General features: G+C 39.7%; 1 protein-coding gene across 1 annotated transcript in view; it reads left to right on the top strand.

Annotated features, from left to right (window-relative positions):
* The window catches only part of SORCS1 (sortilin related VPS10 domain containing receptor 1), a 321,747-nt gene that overhangs the window by 70,507 nt on the left and 232,127 nt on the right, over positions 1–19,113 (top strand). Inside the window, exon 3 of the mRNA XM_035028687.1 lies at positions 11,505–11,604. Within this exon, the coding sequence (XP_034884578.1) occupies positions 11,505–11,604 (100 nt within the window). The remainder of the gene's footprint in view (positions 1–11,504; positions 11,605–19,113) is intronic.

Genomic DNA, 19,113 nt, shown 5'->3' with positions numbered 1-19,113 from the left:
TTGTGGATGAATGTTAGTATGGCCTCAAGTGATGGTGTAGGTTAGAACTCTGTCCCTAGTTGGCTGGATCATCCAGATGTTGTGGAAGGGATTTTGCCTGTGGGTCAGCTAGATATCACTGCATGCAGATTGGAGGGGGTACCCATCAATGATACAAGTGTTTCTGGGCTTTTTTGTTTGTTTGTTTGTTTAAGCTATTCCATGAGGGATGCTGGAATACATTCTCTTTAAGGATTATATGTAATTTAAAAATTTTTAATATCCTATTTGACTACCAGCTCTAGCCCTGGTCTCTTTCCCAAATGTTGCCATCATTTTCATTTTGGTATGATTCTAAAGTATAATTGTACAGGTTTCTTAAACATCTAAGCCTCCATGGTTTTTTGTTTATTTTGTTTTGGAGGAGAATTCGGCTTTTTCCCATATAGTATTATGTTCCTTCCTTACAGTATTAATCAATTCTAAGATGGATAGGCTTTATAAAGTGAATTTTATTCTCTGATGAGATTAAAGTACTTTTGCATATTTGACAACCTGTAATTCTGAGAAGTGTCTTGGCACAAGAATCAGAAAACCTGAGTTCTCTTCATGACTCATGAATGCTTGACTTGCTTTACCCTGACCCTCAGCTTCTTCATCTGCAGAATCCTAAAGTTGAGCCTGTTCCATTGTGTGGAAACTACTTTTTTGATCCCTGGAAGCTGTGTGAAAATGTTAAAGAATTACTAAAAGAGGGAGACTAGGATGTGTGTGGGTGGGGGGGCACTAGTTGGAGTGGTAGACAGGTGTTTCAATGAGGATAGCTCTCTATCTGTTGAATGTGTACTTAGAGTAGGGCTTAAACTCTCCCACTGCTTTAAAAAAAAAAAAGAAAGAAAGAAAGAGAGAAAGAAAAGAAAACCATCGAATAGAGATGTAATCATCTCTAAGACCTTATTGAAGTTCTAATAGTCTAGAATTTTTAGCTTTCCTGAAAGTAATTGGGACACAAAAATGGTGATACTATAAGATATTGTAGTGATATGCAACAATGAACAAACCATGTTTTCTGGCCAGGGCTCAATCATTTCACTTTTAAAGAAACTAAGAAGAAAATAGATAGGATATAACAGGCAAAGGATATACCTCCATTTCAACACTTCAACCCCTGGCTGTCTCCTACAATTTCAGGATGGGGGTATTTTTCTCTAAGCCTTACTTCTCAGAAGTGTGTTGTAGGCTTCCCTATGGATGCAGAGTTCCCCCAAACTCCTTCAGCTACAGGAATTCTAGAATATTACAAACAAAGCTAGAGATCAGCTAGTCCAGTCCTCTCTGATTACATATGAGGAAGCATCTCATTCATTTTTCATTCACTTGGCTTTCAGAAAACTCAAGGTAGCAAAAGCTCTGTTATGCACCATCATGTGAGGCTGAGGTTCCGTCCATCTATGGGAAATAAACCCTAATTTGACCCTAGACCGTGACACCCAGAGAACAACTTCCACACCTTAGGATAATTGGATCATTTACAATCAGGGAATCAAGTAAAGCCCATTGTCACCATTAAACGTTTAAGTTGCTTATGCTTCCAGAATACATTTTTCATAATTTTTATTATGTTCAATTAGCCAACAGATAGTACATCATTAGTTTTTGATGTTTTTCATAATTTTCATGTGCATGTTCTGACTGAAGGGCGAGGAGGACCAAGTAATGTTGGCTTCATTCAATAAATATTTCACTTCTGTTTGCCTATTCCCAGGGCAGGACAATTACAGTGCTTCTTTAGCCAAACAGGGTGTCCTGGAAGAGAGTGGAGCACTCTGGCAGAAGTCACATGTTACGAATAGCAATTATAGCTCAAATTCATTTTCTGGCGAGGATGGCAAAACACAGGATTCTGTATGCCATTTCCTGTTTGGAGCTCTTCACAACCAGGGGGGATGTCCGCAGCGGTCCCTGCGTGATGGTACTCATCACTACCTTTGAGTCTTGGCTTATTAGATGCTTGGCCTGGGGGTCCTCCTTCAAACACAAAATTGACTTTAGGATGATAACTGGCAGATATTATGCATAGAGGTGCTTTATTGTTTGAGAGGCAGGTGATCTAAGTTATGTGTGCTTCACTGGAAAATTCCATCCTATTTCATTTTTTCAGACAAACTATCCTATAAAGAGCACAATTTCAATACATGAGCTGCTACATCTCTGTATTAAGCATCCAGGCTTCGAAGACTAACTGCCTGGTCTGAATCAGGCTCAGCTCATTGTTGCCCTGTAGCGTTGGGCAAGTCAGTCATCCTCTCTAAGTTTCAATCTCCTCATCCATAAGATGTGAATCACACCAGTACTTAACTCATGGAATGCCATGAGAATTAAGTGAGCCAGTCCTTATAAAGTGCTCAGCCAGAGCGTGGTATGTTTTAAGTGTTCGCTATTATTATTCATAAATAATTTGGCAAGCAGGTATGAGAGTGGGGTAACGCAGCCTATGAAGATGTGACCTCAGCATGAGGATGGATGTGCTATGTGATGGACCAGAAATGCCTGGGGATTAGGGTCATATCAGAAGAGAGAGCCCTTGGTAAAGCTGAATAGACATGCCCCCCCCCTCCTAAATTTATGTTTGCGTAACTGATAAATGCATATTTTGTTTTCCATTGCTATATTTATATTGAATACTTTAATAATGTATAAGACATTTTATGTATATATTTGTATGAGTTCTTCCTAAGTAAGCCCCTAAATTCTCTTATGTTTATGTCTCCTAATGACTCTTGCCTGACATAAACTCAGGGTAGGAGAGCTCTGAAGTTTTCTTGCCCCCTCACCGTGCAAAAGGAAATACAAACATCAACTGTGAAATTTCTCCTATTATGTTTTGTAATAACAGAGGAGCACATTTAGAGAAGTGGTGTTCGGTTCAATCAGCACCATTATTGGAGCCCCTTCTGGATTGCAAGAAGCAGCTACGATGTTGGAGAGAGACAGAAGAGTAAGTGTAAATGCACTGTGATCTGCAGGAGGCGGTGGCAGTGGGGAGAGCCGCACCGGATAAGGTCATACACAGCAGAATATAAAAACAATGTGGGAGCCATTTGGATGAGTTTGAGCACATTCTTCAGAGGGACGTAAGAAAGTTCAGTGAAGGAAGAGGTATTTGAGTGCAGCCTGGAAACAGAGAAACAGGCAGAAAGAAGGGTAAAAGGGTAAATATGAACGAGTCCTGCCTACTGAGAACAGAGTCTGTTCACACAGAAAACTGAGCATCGACACTTTCAGTACAATGGACAGGGACCTGGGATGTCATGGAAGAATGAAGTCTGCTAGTCATTGGGCATTGCCAGGAAAGGCGTCCCAGGGAAGGTGGCTGCAGAGTGAAATCTTGAAAGATGAGAAGGAATAAATGCCCTCTGCCCTCGCCACCACCACCAGCGTGTCTGCTGAGCAGTGGGTATCGCATTTGCAAAGCCTGGGAGGCATGAAAGCGGCCGCCCCTGAGAAAGAGCGAGTGGTTGCTTTAGAGTGCCCCTGCAAGGAGTTCTGGCCACAGCAGGATGGGAACCGCCTGCCCCAGCTTGGGAAGTAGCAGGGGAGTGGAGGGTACAGATGGAGATACTGCGGACAGGCAGGTGCGCGTGTGTGAGATGGACGTCGTGGACCTCATCTAGTTAAGGATAATGCTCTTCCCTGTCCCTGCTCCTGAAAAGAAACCTTTACTTGAAAAGGAGGCCTTGATTTAAATTATTTTCCCTCCCTTTCTTAGGCAAAATAGTTAGAGATCCAGGTATCAGCTTGGGTTTTAGTTATTTTTATACTCGGTGACCTGAAATATCTTTCAGAGGTACAAGTGAACGCTATTTTGGTGTGCTCTGTATTATGGACGAACACTTTTACCTCTGGTGGAAATATGTGGTGTGTGTGGCAGGGTGTTGTGGACGACATTGCCACCTTTTCCTTGGAGTCCTACATAGTCACATTCAAATGCATTCAGGGTTCTTATCTCAGCTACCCTGTGTGATGAGAAAGGAACTTCAGGAACACAGCATGATAATCCAACAAGGAAGAGAAGACAATGGCTCAGCAGGACCAGAAAGATGAGCGGGAACTTTTATAACTTGTGGACACATAGGTACCCATCCCTTAAATTTAAAAAATAACTTTAAAAAAATTTACAAATCAAATTAAATTGGAAATACTGTGACCCAAGGCAGAGTAGAAATATCTTTATATCACCTTGACATGCCTCTCCCTAAACCCACTGTTTAACCCCCTTCCCTCTAATTCTGCAAATTAACCTGAAAAGCTCAGGGTATCCAAGAAACAGGCAAGCTTGTTCAGCTCAGGATGCACCATAATGTCTCAGCAGCCCGTTTAAATTATATGTTTAGGCTGACAGGCAAACGTATTTCACGGCAGAATCCTTAGAAAGCAGGAGACAATTTCCTTCAGCTCCACGTCACCGTTTGATGTAGATTGCCTATTATATTCTTGAGGTATTATGAAAAATGGATTTGGAGATATTTTCTTGACAGTGGGTAGACTAATGGAATCTGGTGACTGTATTTAAAATGTGCAGGGGTTTGTTATAACATGGTAATAGAAATATCAATTGCAGTGACAGGTTAAAAAAATCTGTCAATGAATGATAATGAAGTTATTTAAATGTCGACTCACTCGCAAACATTTTCCAAACCCTAAATTACTCTCACTGCCTTAACCTCATGCATCCTAAGTTATTAAGGAGCAGTGTCTGCAATGCAGCCAATGTGCCTTTGGCTCTGGAAGCTATTTTTATGCCGCCTAATGCACTAGGAGCAATGAAAGTGACTGCTCTTAATGATTTTAGGAAAGAAACAAAACACAGAAGCCACAGCTTCTTGATTGAGAGGAGGATGTTGCTCCGCTTTTGGGAAATCTCACTGGTACTGATTTTTGAGCAATGCCCCGGTGCTCCCTTGCTTCCTGTCCCTAAGCTTCCCTCTGCCGCTCAGGTCTTCGTTTTGTGACCTTGGCTTGGTGTGCATGGGCTAGGGCATGTTACCTCCCTGGGGTCTGAAGGCTACTTCTTTTTGAAGAAGTGGCCTGGCTCATTCTTGGTTCAAAGAGTGTCCAGTAGGTTTCTGCATTCATTCACCTTCTGTATGGAGAAGACACCTGATGTGCCACCAGTGTCCTGAGGCCGGGGGATTTGGGGGCAGAGGGGACCAAACATGTGTCCACTGCCCTTATGGCACTTAGAGTCGTCTAAGATGCCAGGCAGGGGTTTCTTGATTAAAAGTAGAGGAGCATAAGACATGCTCCCCACCCTGGTCCCACTTCACCCCACACGGCTGATTGAATCTGCTAGGAGCAAGGACTGTAGGAGTCCCTGGCGGATGATAAAGGCTTCTTCATTTTGGCTTAGTAGATATCCAGCTGGCCATACAAGAAGAGCAAGGTTCCATCAAGTCAGCCAGTCAGTGAAGAACAAATTGTGAGTGCCTGCCATGTCTGGGACACTCTTCTGAGAGTGAGGAAGACAGCGGTGGGCAAAACAGACATCTTTTCTACTCTATTCTCATGGAGCTTTCATTCCAGAGAGGGAAAGACAGAAAATTAAAAAAAAAAAAAAAAGTAGAAATCTATCAGATGGGGGTAAATACTATGCATAGAGAAAATAGAAGAGGCTAAGGAGGATGGAGTGTGCTGGAGGCATGGGAAAGTTGCTATTTCATACAGGATGACCAATGTTCAGAAAGAAATGAGGAGGCCATCTGGAGAAAGAACTTTCTAGACACATGGAATAGCAAGGCTGGAGTGGGCTGGGGTGGGGGGCAGGCAGAAAAGGCAGAGGAATTAAGAGTTGGGCATCTATTACGTCACCAACTTAGTAGATAAAAAAGCACGTCTGAAGTTGATTTGTTGAGGACATCAGGGAATGGACTGGTTACCCAGCTGGTTGAGAGCCTGTGTCTGGTTCTGCTTGACTTCAAGTACTTCCTCTTTCTGTGAAGCTGTGACATCTTGATAATCTTCACAAGACGTCATCAGATAATTCACAAGTTGACCCACTTTTTCCATATTTCTAGCCTTTCTAGGAGCTAGAGTGGACCAGATGAAAGACCTACTTTCTCTTCTCCTTAACCTATTGTAACAGTTTCTGCTTATAGTATTCTGAAGATGGATTCTCTCTGGCAGGCCCCCTGTCCCTTTACCTGGTATGAAGAAAAGCCAGCTTTTGGTCTATACCATGTAAAACTTCAAACAGTTTGAGTTCATATTCCTTTTATAAAGAAATGCTGAACTAGATTTTGTAGTTATATTTCCTTTTCCTCTTGTGGCTTTTGAGAGAGGCTATGCAGCATGGGGTTAAGGATGAAGGCTCTCGAGTGGAAGCCTGCGTGAGGACTGCATCTTCCAAATTCTGTGGCCTCATTTATACTCCTGGTTCCTCCTTGTCTATAACCTGTGATTAATATCAGTGCCCATCTATGGGCTTCTGCATGTGAAGGGCTTAGATCACATTGTAAGCACCCTGATAAACATTCATTTTTATTATCCGTTAGGTTTCCTAAGCATAATAGTTCATTCAGGAAATTCTGGCACACTTATTATAGAAGCAGAGTGTAGAATCATTCACTCTCCAATTCCAGTTCTTATCCTTTCTTCTCTAATTCAAACCCCATGCAAAGCTACTGGCACTCATATCCTTTAAAATATGATAGACTAGATTTGTTTACATTTAAAAATGGTAGTAACTTCACAAATATTTGCTCTTCTAAAAAAGCTAAATCTAAATTATTTTCTGTGACTCGAATTCTTCTTAAGGGTTCAGGTTGTGGGTTTTAGTAAGTGATGGTTAAAGGATACCAAAAATAATCAAGAAAAAAATTAGTGACAAAATAAATAAACACACACTGTCATTTAGAGATTGCTATTACATGCCAGTCATTGTGTTAAGTACTTTTTATGGATTAATGTAGTTTACAAATGATTCTGTGCTTATTTATTATCTCATTTGATGGTGTATGATTATAGCAGAGGAAATGCAATCCTGTTTTCTTTCTGCCACTCCCTGTGGAAACTAGTTGTGCTCTGTATTGATCCTTATTTGCGTGTGACGGGACACTGCCCTCTGAAAGAGAGCACAAGGTCTTGGAAGGTGGGTGGTGCCATACATTGAACGTGTTTCTCCATCCATCAGGGCAACTCGTTTCAGCTCTATGAATATAGTAAATACTTAAATAAAGACATACTTTCAAATGTTCTAAAAGTCACTATTTAAGATATGTTTGCAAAAAGGTAGTGTAAGGATTAAGGATCAAAAGCAAAAACCTGAGCACCTTGATTTAATCACTTGTATATTTACTGGAATGTGCTTTTTTTTTTTTTTTTAAAGCTTTCAGCTTTTTCTTACACAGCATAGATGTTGACAAAAACCCTGTTTTCCATCTGTATATAAGTCAACTTATAAACAAAATCTGAAAAAAAAATGTTCTGGAATGTTTTAAAAAATGGTACAAGTTGAGAATTCAAGGCTGTTTATATTGCATCTTAAATACATTTCTGTGTGCTACATATCTTTTTAAGACTACTTTTTTTTTTTTGCCTTGACAACAGTAGTCATTTTATGGTTAGCATAGGCGGGCAATTCTCTTTGCAAATTTGATTTGTTTTAACTATTTTTATTGTTCTCCTTTTCTTATAAAACAGAGACTCATAATATTTCTTGTGCCTTTTTTTGTTTTTGTTTTTGATATGCTTTTCCAAAGTATGTTGCTCAGAACAGTAATTTAATTAGCCCTCAAGAATGAACCTTATAGTCAAATATGTTTTGGAAAATGCTTCATGGAATATGCATTTAGGAGGTTCACAGCATATATTAAAATAAAAAGACTTATGTATGTATTTGAGAAGAATAAAATTTATAAGTTCTCAAGTAAAGGAACATTAAATTTTGCTTTATCAAGCATTTCCTAACGTTTTTTGATCTCAGATTACTCTCCTCTCGCCCATACCTAAGGATGATACTTAAAATATTTAACAGCCAATACATTGGCTCAACTGTCTGTCTCTCATCTGCTCTTTCAGAGCCCAGATCCCTAGGGGGGCTGCAGTTCCCACCATTGACCATGCAAGCATAACTGGAAGCATCTGTTAGCTGGGAAGGGGAGTTTGCAGATGGGCCCTGGGAATTGCTTTCCAGGGTGCAGTGCCTTCTCCAAGGTTACTGTCTCCTCCACTGGGGCTCAGGCTGATTGGCATAGGCACTAACCAATCAGAGCAGGTGCTTCTCTTAGTGCTGAGCAAATTTCTTGAGGACCTCTGCTGTGCCCACCTTCAATCTTTTGGTTGCTGGACTGTGAGGAAATCTAGGAGGTCTCCAAGGGAGAGGCCATGGGGTAAGACTGGCAGAAGTGCTACTTGGAGAACTTAGCGCAGTAACTATTTACCAACTGGTCTGCAAATATTAAATATTTTCACTTCTGTACCCTTGAATCAATGTATCCTGGCTGTTAGTATTACCCATGATGCATGTAGCACTATCTAATTCTAATTTTGTGGGACAACTTTGAACAACTGCTAGTCTGTGCTGTTTTGGGCATGTGGAAATGCATAATTTTTTCTCTCTCTGTTAATTGTTACAATGCCATAATGTTTAAACACGTAGCTCTGCTGGAATTGAGAATTAAATTTTGATTCAGTTGCTGAGCTTTGAAAAATCAAGGGGCAAGAGACAGCATTAAACAATGGTGGCAGACACCTTGAAGGATCTGGACTGGTGATGTTATAATAAAGGGAAAGTATCCAATGACATACTGTAAGCTCTCTGAAAAGAAAGTTACTAATGTATGTCTGAGCTGGTCACTCTGTTGTCATCCTGTCACATTGAGATTTCAGCTAAACACACACACACACACACACACACATACTACACACATACAAATGAGAGTGAGTCCATGTAGAATCCTCATGGAGTCATCCTCATTTGCCCTTGTAGAGTATACTTTTTTAATGTAAACATATTCATTAAATAGCTCAAGGATAAGTTGATAGAAATGATAAGAGACTAATTATTGCCCCCCTCTAGACTGGTTCCTACTTCTCTAGCCTCCATTCCTATTATCCCACTAGGAAAATTAAACCATTCTCTCATCGCCAACAGAGTCCTGCTGACGTCCACCTGTGGCCGGGCAGCATATGCCAGGGAGCCGTATTTGCTCACCCTGTCCTCCTCCCACTACCACCACCCGCCCCCAGTAGGTTTTGGCATCTATTTGTTGGTTCTTGAACTTGTGAGTATTGTTTAGAATAAAGATTAGAAAAAGTTATCTGATGAAAGGAGCTAGAGAAAGGCTAGTGAAATTTTGGAGACAAGCAAGTCTTAGGAAGGAGGGGACGTTGACCTAGGAGTGGGGGAAAAATATGTCAAACACCAAGATCCAACTGAGTGAAGAAAGAAGTCTCAGGTATTTCTTAGAGATCTGGAGGAAATTTCACATCAGCATGAGTTTGAGGGGGGAAAAAGATGAATATGGAAGGAAGATCTAAAGAAATTTGTGGTTTATGGATAAGATCTGTGAAAGTTTTGAATGCTCTTCAAATATTCTTGGCTATCAAACCACTGTTTGTTGGATTGGGATAGAGCACAGGCTGGTCCAGAAGAAAACCAGTTATATATTTGGGTAACACAAGGTGCCCTCTAGTTCATGATGCTCTGCTCTGATTACTTCCCTTTCCTAAAATCCTACCCATTTTCCATTTTCAAGTGCAATAGTTCTTCAAGAAACTTTACATAATACCCCAATCTTCTCTGATTTGCAAAGTCACCTAAATTCTATAAAGTGTTGACTATTATCTAATTATATATAATTTATTATTTAATTTATAATATAATTAATTAATATAAATACACATACATACACACAAATTTTAGGGGGAAAATGCCCTGGATCTCCTCCAGCCAGATTAAATTCTTAATCCCTTAATTGCAGGATCATAAATTATGCAGCTTTCTTGCTCCAGTCCCTGGTCCAGGGTAGCTTCTTAATGCATGGTGATGAGGTTGTTAACACAGACTTCTAGTAGTCTCCATGGCCTGTAGGAATTTATACTTTTATCACTATCAGGAATGAATTAAAATGGTTACATTTTTTATTTCTGTTTAAACCAACTTTAATGTCTAAGCCTTGTTAATTCTTATCTATAGCATTGGACTAAACACATTATAGCCTTATATTTCTGCCTATCAAATAAAGCTGTGAGATTTTTGAGAATGGGGGCAATATGTTGTATCCTGGTACATAGCACAGAGTCTGGTACATTTTAGGAGTTCTACAGATGTAAATGAATGAATGGATGAATTGGGATCTCATATATGTAAAAAGAAGGCTAAGAGGAAATTGTATGTTTCCTTTAAATTGAAACAAACAAAATCAATGGAAAAACTGTGGTATAGAGTAAGTAACACAGGGCTTAGGATCAGAACACCTGGATTCAAATGTTAGCTGGCAATTTATCAGTTGTTTGAATAGGTCACTTAGGTTCTGTCAACTAATTTCTTTAAATACAGATAATATTTCCTCCTGCACATGGTTGTAATGATGATCTAATGAGATTACAATTCTGAAATATGTAATAAACTTTGATAGAGATGGTGATTAAAGTCTATTGATTCAGTCAGAATTAATAAGTTATTAACCAAGGGCTAGATAAAGATGAGAGAATCTCCAAAAAAGATAGGTCAGTGCCAAGAAGTAATGTCTTCCCAACTCCAGGTTGCTTAACACCAGAAAAGGCCACTGAGTAAGGCTGTGAAATTTCCTTATTATTAAGATGTTTTCTTACTCTTAAATAATAGGAAAAGACTGAATGACCTTTGAAGGGACTGACCCACCATATATTCTATGACTCATGAAAGGAAACGCAGTTTGTAGATAAATCAGGAGAACCTGCTTTTCCACTGTGCCAAAGATAAAGCAAAAGTTTGAAAATGTCAAATCTACATAAAAACTCTTTATTTTTGTGGTCAATTCAAGAGACACCCTCATCTCTTAATCTTTTAAGCTTAACCACATTCTTTATGCAGTGTAGGTACATTAAGGAGCAGTAAAGAGATGGAGTTTTAATTTTTACCAGTTCAATTTATTTTTTTTAAAGATTTTATTTATTTATTTGAGACAGAGAGAATGAGAGACAGAGAGCATGAGAGGGAGGAGGGTCAGAGGGAGAAGCAGACTCCCTGCCGAGCAGGGAGCCCGATGTGGGACTCGATCCTGGGACTCCAGGATCATGACCTGAGCGGAAGGCAGTTGCTTAACCAACTGAGCCACCCAGGCGCCCCTTACCAGTTCAATTTAAATGCAAATGTTAACCACTCACATGATGCTACTGCGTACATAATTAAGCATCATTATATACTACATGAATCACCTAGAAACTTCCCGAGAGCCATGCTACTATGTAAAGCATGCATTGTACTGACAAGCAGGCAAATGACGTATACTCCTGTCCTCATTAATTCTCCTTTTGAATTATAGGTCAACTGATTATGGAACCACTTATGAGAAGCTGAATGATAAAGTTGGTTTGAAAACAATTCTAAGCTATCTCTACGTGTGTCCCACCAACAAGCGTAAGGTAAGACATGTATATTCAGCATGCTGCTTATTCATGATGTGACTTCTGTCTTGGTGGGCCAACCTCTCTAGCTACATAAAAATCCATTACGGTCAAGCTGGGATTAGAGATGTAAAGACGAGTTGATGATGGAGGTTAAGGTGGTAAAATGTCTGAAACCTCATAATTCTCAGGGCAACAGCTGTGAACGTAGGAGGGTGAGAGGTAGGTATATCATTACCATTTCCGAAAGGCAGCTCCTAGGAATGGGTCTCCTTGAGTGGATGCTGTCTTGTAAAAGCTCGGACTAGTCAGTCACAAGAATCAGAATGAGCCTTGACAAGATGGAGGAAAAGGTGGGGTTTTTATCTGAAGTCTCCCTGTTTTCCCTTGACATGAGTAAATAGATTAACTAGAATTGGGATGAACGTGTCCTCCTGGTGCACATTGGATATCTCATTTATAAGGTTTATTCAGCCTGCACACAAATGTCGGGGTGGAGACACTGCTGGGAGGAACCTTGGAGATCATCATATACTGCACCCTCATTTTATAGATGAGAAAAGTGAAAGGTAATGCTTTGCCTCTTTGCAGAGTTATGGGTGCAGTTGGAACTAGGATTCAGGTCTCTTGGTTGGCAGTCATACTATTTCTGCTGTATTATACTGCTCCTGGTAAGAGGGTTTATTTCCTCTTCAGAGAGAAATATTATTTTCTCAAGGAAGGCAATATTTGCTTTTAAATGAGAAAGACTTGCTTGTCTTAGGAGAAGAGTGTCACTACATCCGTTCTTCAGTTTTTATAAACTTGCATTGTCAGATTCTGAATTCTGACATACAGTTTCTAAGTGTTGTGTGAATTGCATGAAATCACAGTATCCATCAGGAAAAAGTGTTGTTCATTAGTATGTACTAAGTCGTGTTCTTTTACGACAGTAGCAGTGATATCCAGGTTCTCCATTCAGATCTGTCAGTAGTTACTGTTAGTGATCTTGGGTAGGTATTTCATTTTGTTACCTGAACTCTGGGAGGTGGATGAGAACATCTCTGAATGGTCATTCCTTAACTCTGGCTGCACATCCAAAGCACTAGGTGATTCCCAAATGTGCAAGCTTTCATCTCACCCCCCTTGCTCTGGATTAGGGCTCAGGTAACTGTACTTTGAGCAGGCTCCCCAGATGTTTCTCATATGCATCTAGGATTAAGAATTGCTTATGCAAAGTGTAACATTCCCTCTGGCCCTAACATTTCAAGCAGCTGTGCAGAGACTCCGATGTCAGATGGCGTGAGTGAAAACCCGGCTAAACCAGTTAACAAGTGTATAACTATGGTGATTTACTTAATCTCTCCAAGCAGTGTCATCAAATTTAAAATAGGGATCGTTATAATTCCTACCTCATGTGAAAAGTTGTAACTGTTATCTGAAATAAGGCATTTCAAGTGTTTAGCACAGAACAGCTAAGGCTCATCAATGTTTTTCTCTTACTTTATTTTTTTTCTCATCTGCCTCCTACTCCTTCTTCATATAGTTATTAGAAGTAATAGTAGTGATTATCCTCCCTAAATAGCAATGTTTAGTAGAACTTTCTGTAATGATAGAAATGTTCCTTTAAGCTGTCTGAAACCTTAGACATTAACCACTTGTGGCTATTGAGTATTTGAAATATAGCTGATATGACTGAAGAACTTGATTTTAAATCTAGTTTAACGATAATTAACTTAAATGCAAATAGCCACCTGTGGCTGATGGGCCCCAGTATTGGACAGAATAGCTCGATAATGTCAACCTCACAAATGTAGAGATACAAGCTGATACATTCCTGCCTTCCCCTTCCTGACTAATTACTGGCCCATCATCAGCAATTACATTTAAACAATTTGACCTGCTGTTTAGAGTCCTAAATGGAAGAGCTGAACTTATACCCTTTAGTTTTATAATGCGATTTAGTTATGTTTGTTAGCTTTGAATCAATTCTTAAATTCCATATTGATTTTTTCCTCTAGTTTCACATTTTCAGTAAATTTCATTTAACAAATCAACAATCTGTAGGTATCATAGGATACAAAGAGAAATAAGTCAGCATTCCACCCTCAAAGGTCCTGTATCCTAGTCATAAATGCAATATGACATTTTTGTCATTGAAAGGTCCTTTGACTCTGCTTCCACCTAACAGATGACTTTGGGTGAGACATTTACATTTTCCCATTTGTAAAGTGATAGATACAAAAACGAAGGAATTTACAGCTGGAAGAGACCTTAAAATTGTTCTTAGAATTGTTCTAAGTTAGTGATAGTCTTTGTTTTATTGATGGTGTTAGAGAGGAATATGATAAAAAAAAAAAAGTAAGATGCCAAATAGTGAATAGTGAGCATAGGATTTTCTGTAGCAACAGAATATGTGACTCCAAGATGGTTTGCAGGAGCAGAGCTTGAAACGTGAGACTCTCAAGTCCAAAAGCAGCTCCTAAGATGGGCAGGAAAGCTTAGAGGGAACACAGCAAGGAGCCCCATCTTCTAACCCATTTACGCCAGGGTACCAGCACCAGTGGCCCTGCATACTTAGTCTGTAGTCATCTGCAAGACTTTGAAAAGTCACTGGCCATGGCATTTAGTGAAGATTAAAGCTTGGCAGACCCTATCTCCACAGAAAGAGAAGTCCTTGTCCATGACTATTAGAGAACAGCTTTCTCTGGGCCTTTTGCCTTCCAGAAACAGAGGCGGGCCTGAGCTGTTTAAATCACAGTGTTTATGGGTGAATCTAAGCGGCGGGATCTTTTCTTGTACAGATAAATGAGGCCTTCAGGGTCACTTTCTGAGATGCTGATAGACTTAAGAAATATTGGAGGACGATGAAGGTCTTTACAATGGTGCAAAAATCAATAAAGGTGACATAGCAGTATATTTGTGTATATTTTTTCTACTTATGAGGTGAATTTATCACCATGAAATATGTACTTTCCGCCCCCAAAGGGACTTACTTGAACCAAAGAGATAGTACCTATACAACATTTTAAAGTGTGAGTATATTTGCCCCCAATCAATGAGAGTTTATGTAAAAGAAAAGAAAAGAAAGAAAGAAAGAAAGAAAGAAAGAAAGAAAGAAAGAAAAGAAAGAAAGAAAAAGCAAAAAAGAAGAAGAAAAAAGAAAGAGATATCAGGCTCTCTTAATTATACAGGACAAAGGCACTCAAGTTCACTGCAATTCTCCTAAGACTTGTGCATCCTCCAGTGAAAAGGCAGGCTCCCTTTCTGGGGTTGTATTAATTCTTTTCTGTCCCTAGGGTGCTATCTAGCAAGTTAACATCTTTTGTACCAGATATGTCTCTCTGCTTTTCACATCAGTGGGAGCAACTGGAATAAAACTGACATCAGGGAAACTGCCTTGCCTTCCCAGAAACCTGTTTTGCCTTCACATGCTTATTGCTATTTTTAGCTGCTTGTGAGGACAAGCTCGGTTCTTCAATCAACGTGTTCCCAACAGTGGGCATCATGCCCTGGCTTTGCAGACAGCTTGTTAGGGGCATTACTAGGATCAGAGTCCAGAACAAAACTGGCCCTTCTTTACAGTTTAAATTAATGATCATCCATTGGCTGTTTCTTTGCAAGCCTGCTGTAAATGACAGCAGCTTTCCTTGGATATGTCTGTTACAGTAAAAACTGTAATCTCATTGTAGGTCAGTCTAGGAAATCTTGACTAAGAGACATAGAAAGCCTACTCCCAGGATTATCCTAGCTCATACATACCCTCTTTCAGCAGAGCCCTGCACCTGGCCTCTGATAGATGAGGTAGGCCTCCAAGAACAAGCATAAGTCAATCCTCGCCCCAGAGGAGAGGCAGGGTAGCTATCTGTCACCATGTCTCCAAAGGAGACCACTCCCCAACCCAGTCCATGATAAATCCCAAGGCTCGTTGGCATCAGCAGTGCTTTATTGGCTACATACATACAATCTTCTATGAGAAAGGATGATTTAACGTGCACCTGGAATGAGCAGCTGGGATGTGGAGGATCGTGATGGAAAGAACTAATATAAATGTAACAAAGAAAAACAAAATCAGTGCTGAAATCTTAGTCTCAGTCTTAAATTCTCACTGAGTTTATTTGTATTCTGCCTAAAAAGAAAACTTCTTGATATTATGAGTGTATCTGTCAGCAATACCTTTCCTCTCACCCCCAATCAACCTTAGCTGCTCTCTCTTCACAAGATGTGCTATAACATCTTCAAGGATTAAAGAATACAAAATCCCAAGTGGAATACACTGGGGGAGAAAAGAAGAAAAAAAGTGTTTTGTTTTTAAACCTGGAGCATCCACTTCATTTCATTGTTACATCCTTGTACCCTCCATGCATTGTGTTCTCAGCAAAGAAGAACCCTAGAGAGTATTTGCTCTTTATATTTCCTGTGCCCCTCCATACCCCAGTTTCTTCTCCTTTCTGTGTTATCACCACTTAATTAATACTATTCCTGCTGAGAGAGCCTTCCAAGACTTTCATCCTATAAATAGGCCCCCAGCTCCTCAGACGCATTGATCATTTTTGCAGGTCCCTCGGTACATGCCAGCATTAAACACTGTTTGCATTTTCTCCAGATGTTTAGGTTTTAATTACCTTACTGTATATGGCACTTTCTAAATAAGCGTTTGATTATTGACTCTTTGCCTCTTCTCTTCATATCCAGGGCATGCTTAATTCCTCTTGTCATTTCCTCGGGAGAGGAAATATATATATATATATTTCATGCAGGTGACTTTTGGGGACAGAAAAAAGGTATTGTTGATAGCAGCTGCCAACTTCTCTTAGGAAAAATATGGAATCATTGAATCAGAACCTAAAAGATGTCAGAGGTATTCAGATTCTGCTTTTTCATTTAACAGATAAGGCACCTGAGTCCTTAGAGTTTAGTGACTTGCCTGAGGTTACAGGCAACTGGTGAAAGAAGAGCTGAGATCATTAGACCTTTAACGTGAACCTCAAATGCCCTCTATTCCACAAAATGTAATCAATTCCATTAGTCAGATATTCTCACTCCCTCCAATTTTCCAGGCATCTACTTCTTGTTTCTAGCACTTTTCTCTCACTCCTGATGAGTCAGTTTTGACCCTGTCTAATGCTCCATTTAGAATGAGAGGCCCCAGAGGGGATAAAGCACCTTCTTCAGCTTCCTATGCTGTAACAGGCCAAGCCTAGTGTCTGGGGGTATGGTAGGTCTCCAACACATGGCTGAGGATTTCACCTGAGCTTGGTTGAGTGTGGGGCTCCTAGGTTGGAAATTGAAAAGCAAAGTACATTGTAACACCAGCTTTGACTCATTTATTTTCTCTAATTATGAAATTAATTCTTTCAAGTGAATAAATAAGAATAGTAAAAATCCCTATAGATTTTAGTCATTTCTAGGCCAAAATGTATAATTTTATCTTTTCTAGCCAAAAGGAGCGTGATTAATATTTAAAATGCCAGGACTTTGCATAGCACTCACTCGACATTATCTGGTGAGGCCAAGGGGAACTAGTGTATTGTATAATACATCAAAGGGGGTACATGACATTTCCCTTGGCAGATACTCCGCAGTTGCTCATTCCACCCTAACTCTTTCATCTGTCCCTTTGTACACAAGATCATGCATTTGCCTCTAATCTTTTAAAAATAACATCTATTTCATTCATAAAGAAGTGCATGAACTCTGAGACATAGTGGAAGTGCCATTTTCCAAACTTCCCTACACTTCACCTGGGCAATGATGGCTAAAGGGAGAGATCATCTCCTTTGATCCTTCTTGGGTACCGTTGAGTGTGGATACTGGTTCAGTCCATCAGGCTCTGTTCTGTTCTCTTTTCGAGCATTCCAAAAGAAAATCAAATCCAAAAAAACATGCTGCACGTACATTTTTTTCCTCTGGGTAATTTTCCAACAGTCATCCAAACCATTGGGTTTCAAACAAGCTGCCGAATAGTAAGTGCAAAGTGCTCTGTTTGAAATGGGCAAAGTGCCAGGAGCAAGGCCCACTAGCACACACCCCCCACTACCTCAGGGTGGTCCTGGAGAGCCCTCTGGGACTTCTGGGCTCCATGGAACACCGTTGGGGGAAAATACTGAGCTAGGCCATCCTCCCTCTGTATACTAAACTATACCTGGAACAACCATGTACCTTGTTCAATTTTATATAAATCAAAGCACCTGGGATAACATTCATGAATAAATAAATGTGAATAAAACCACAAACTTTGAATTTAGCACATTATGTTAGTATAGTTGATTTTTATTGAATCTCATCTGTGTCTAAGGAAAAAAAAATAGCAGGTTTATAATATACCAAGTTTCCCAGAACTGATCCAGTTAAGTAGTAAATTACAGCTTTATTCCATGTAGTGTTAAGTAGTGCTAAGTACTTTTTTGTTGGAAAGAAACTTCTTGCATAATTAACATTACAAATTTGCCATTCCTCATTTGTAAGATGTTGTGTTTATCATATGTCAGCATCTAATACATTAAATATTAATCGTGAATTGCTGATTAAAAAGTTGTATCTGTATGAAGATCAACTTTACAGGATGTTGCTCTTAAAATTCAGAGTTTATTAGTCACAATTATGTTTAAAAAATATGCACGTAGCTAGCTAGACAAATGGGTAGGTAGAAAGGTGATAGATCCACAGATCAACTTTTTCTAAGTATAGATAATGCTTTCTGGTTGACATCAGGTGATATTTATCAAAATGGGAACAAATTTAGAACTCTGCCTTTTGGTTTTATTCTTTTTTAACAAATGAAGCTAATCAGGATAAATATAGTCTGAATTGGTCTCCAAATATTATGAAGTAAGACTGGTCCAGAAACTGCATGTTTCTTATACCACTGACTGGGTCTGAAAAGGTAGGTTACCTCTCTGGCCAGGTGAACAGAAGTTTTCAAAAAGGAAATGAAGCCTGAATCAGAGGCTGATCATTCTTCACATATGCACAATTGACTACCTGCTCAAACTTCTTTGGGGAGCAGTTTTTTTTTTTTTTAATTTAGTTATCTACCTGCCTATTTTTTAATTTATTTTTGCCTCATCATCTGTTCTTATTAGAACTTGTATTCTCTGAAGTCTGGCTGGCCTAGTGTTAAATGCCCATCCATTACCCTTTTATGAAGGTCAAATGCATTATTTCAGGTTGGTTCCAAGTTACGCTCTGCTGTGGAAAATGGTTGGAGGTCTTTTCAACATTCTGGTCTGTTTGCTTCCAGCATACTCCCTGTGGCTTCTCAGAGGTTTCCATCATCCGGTGTTTGACATACTGTATCTAGAACATTTGTTTCTAGTGAATAGCCCGAGCCGCTCTCAGGATGGATGGAGTGAATGCTGGCTGCCACAGGAAATTGCCATATTTACTAGGGTGAGAATGTTTCTCTCCAATATATCAGATCTGCCTCAAGCTTTCTCTTGGTGCTGTCAGGAAAAACAAAGTCAATGTCGATGAATCTTTAATAAAACCACCCCTCCTCCCCCACCGGAGAAATTAAGAGAATACCACCAGCCTCAGGGGCTAAAT

The sequence above is a fragment of the Mirounga leonina genome, unplaced genomic scaffold, assembly GCF_011800145.1.
Source record: "Mirounga leonina isolate KUSES-001 unplaced genomic scaffold, KU_Mleo_1.0 Mir_114, whole genome shotgun sequence".
In the NCBI taxonomy this organism is placed as follows: Eukaryota; Metazoa; Chordata; class Mammalia; order Carnivora; family Phocidae; genus Mirounga; species Mirounga leonina.
Note: the sequence above shows the minus strand (reverse complement) of the source record. Positions and strands in the feature narration are given on the sequence as shown.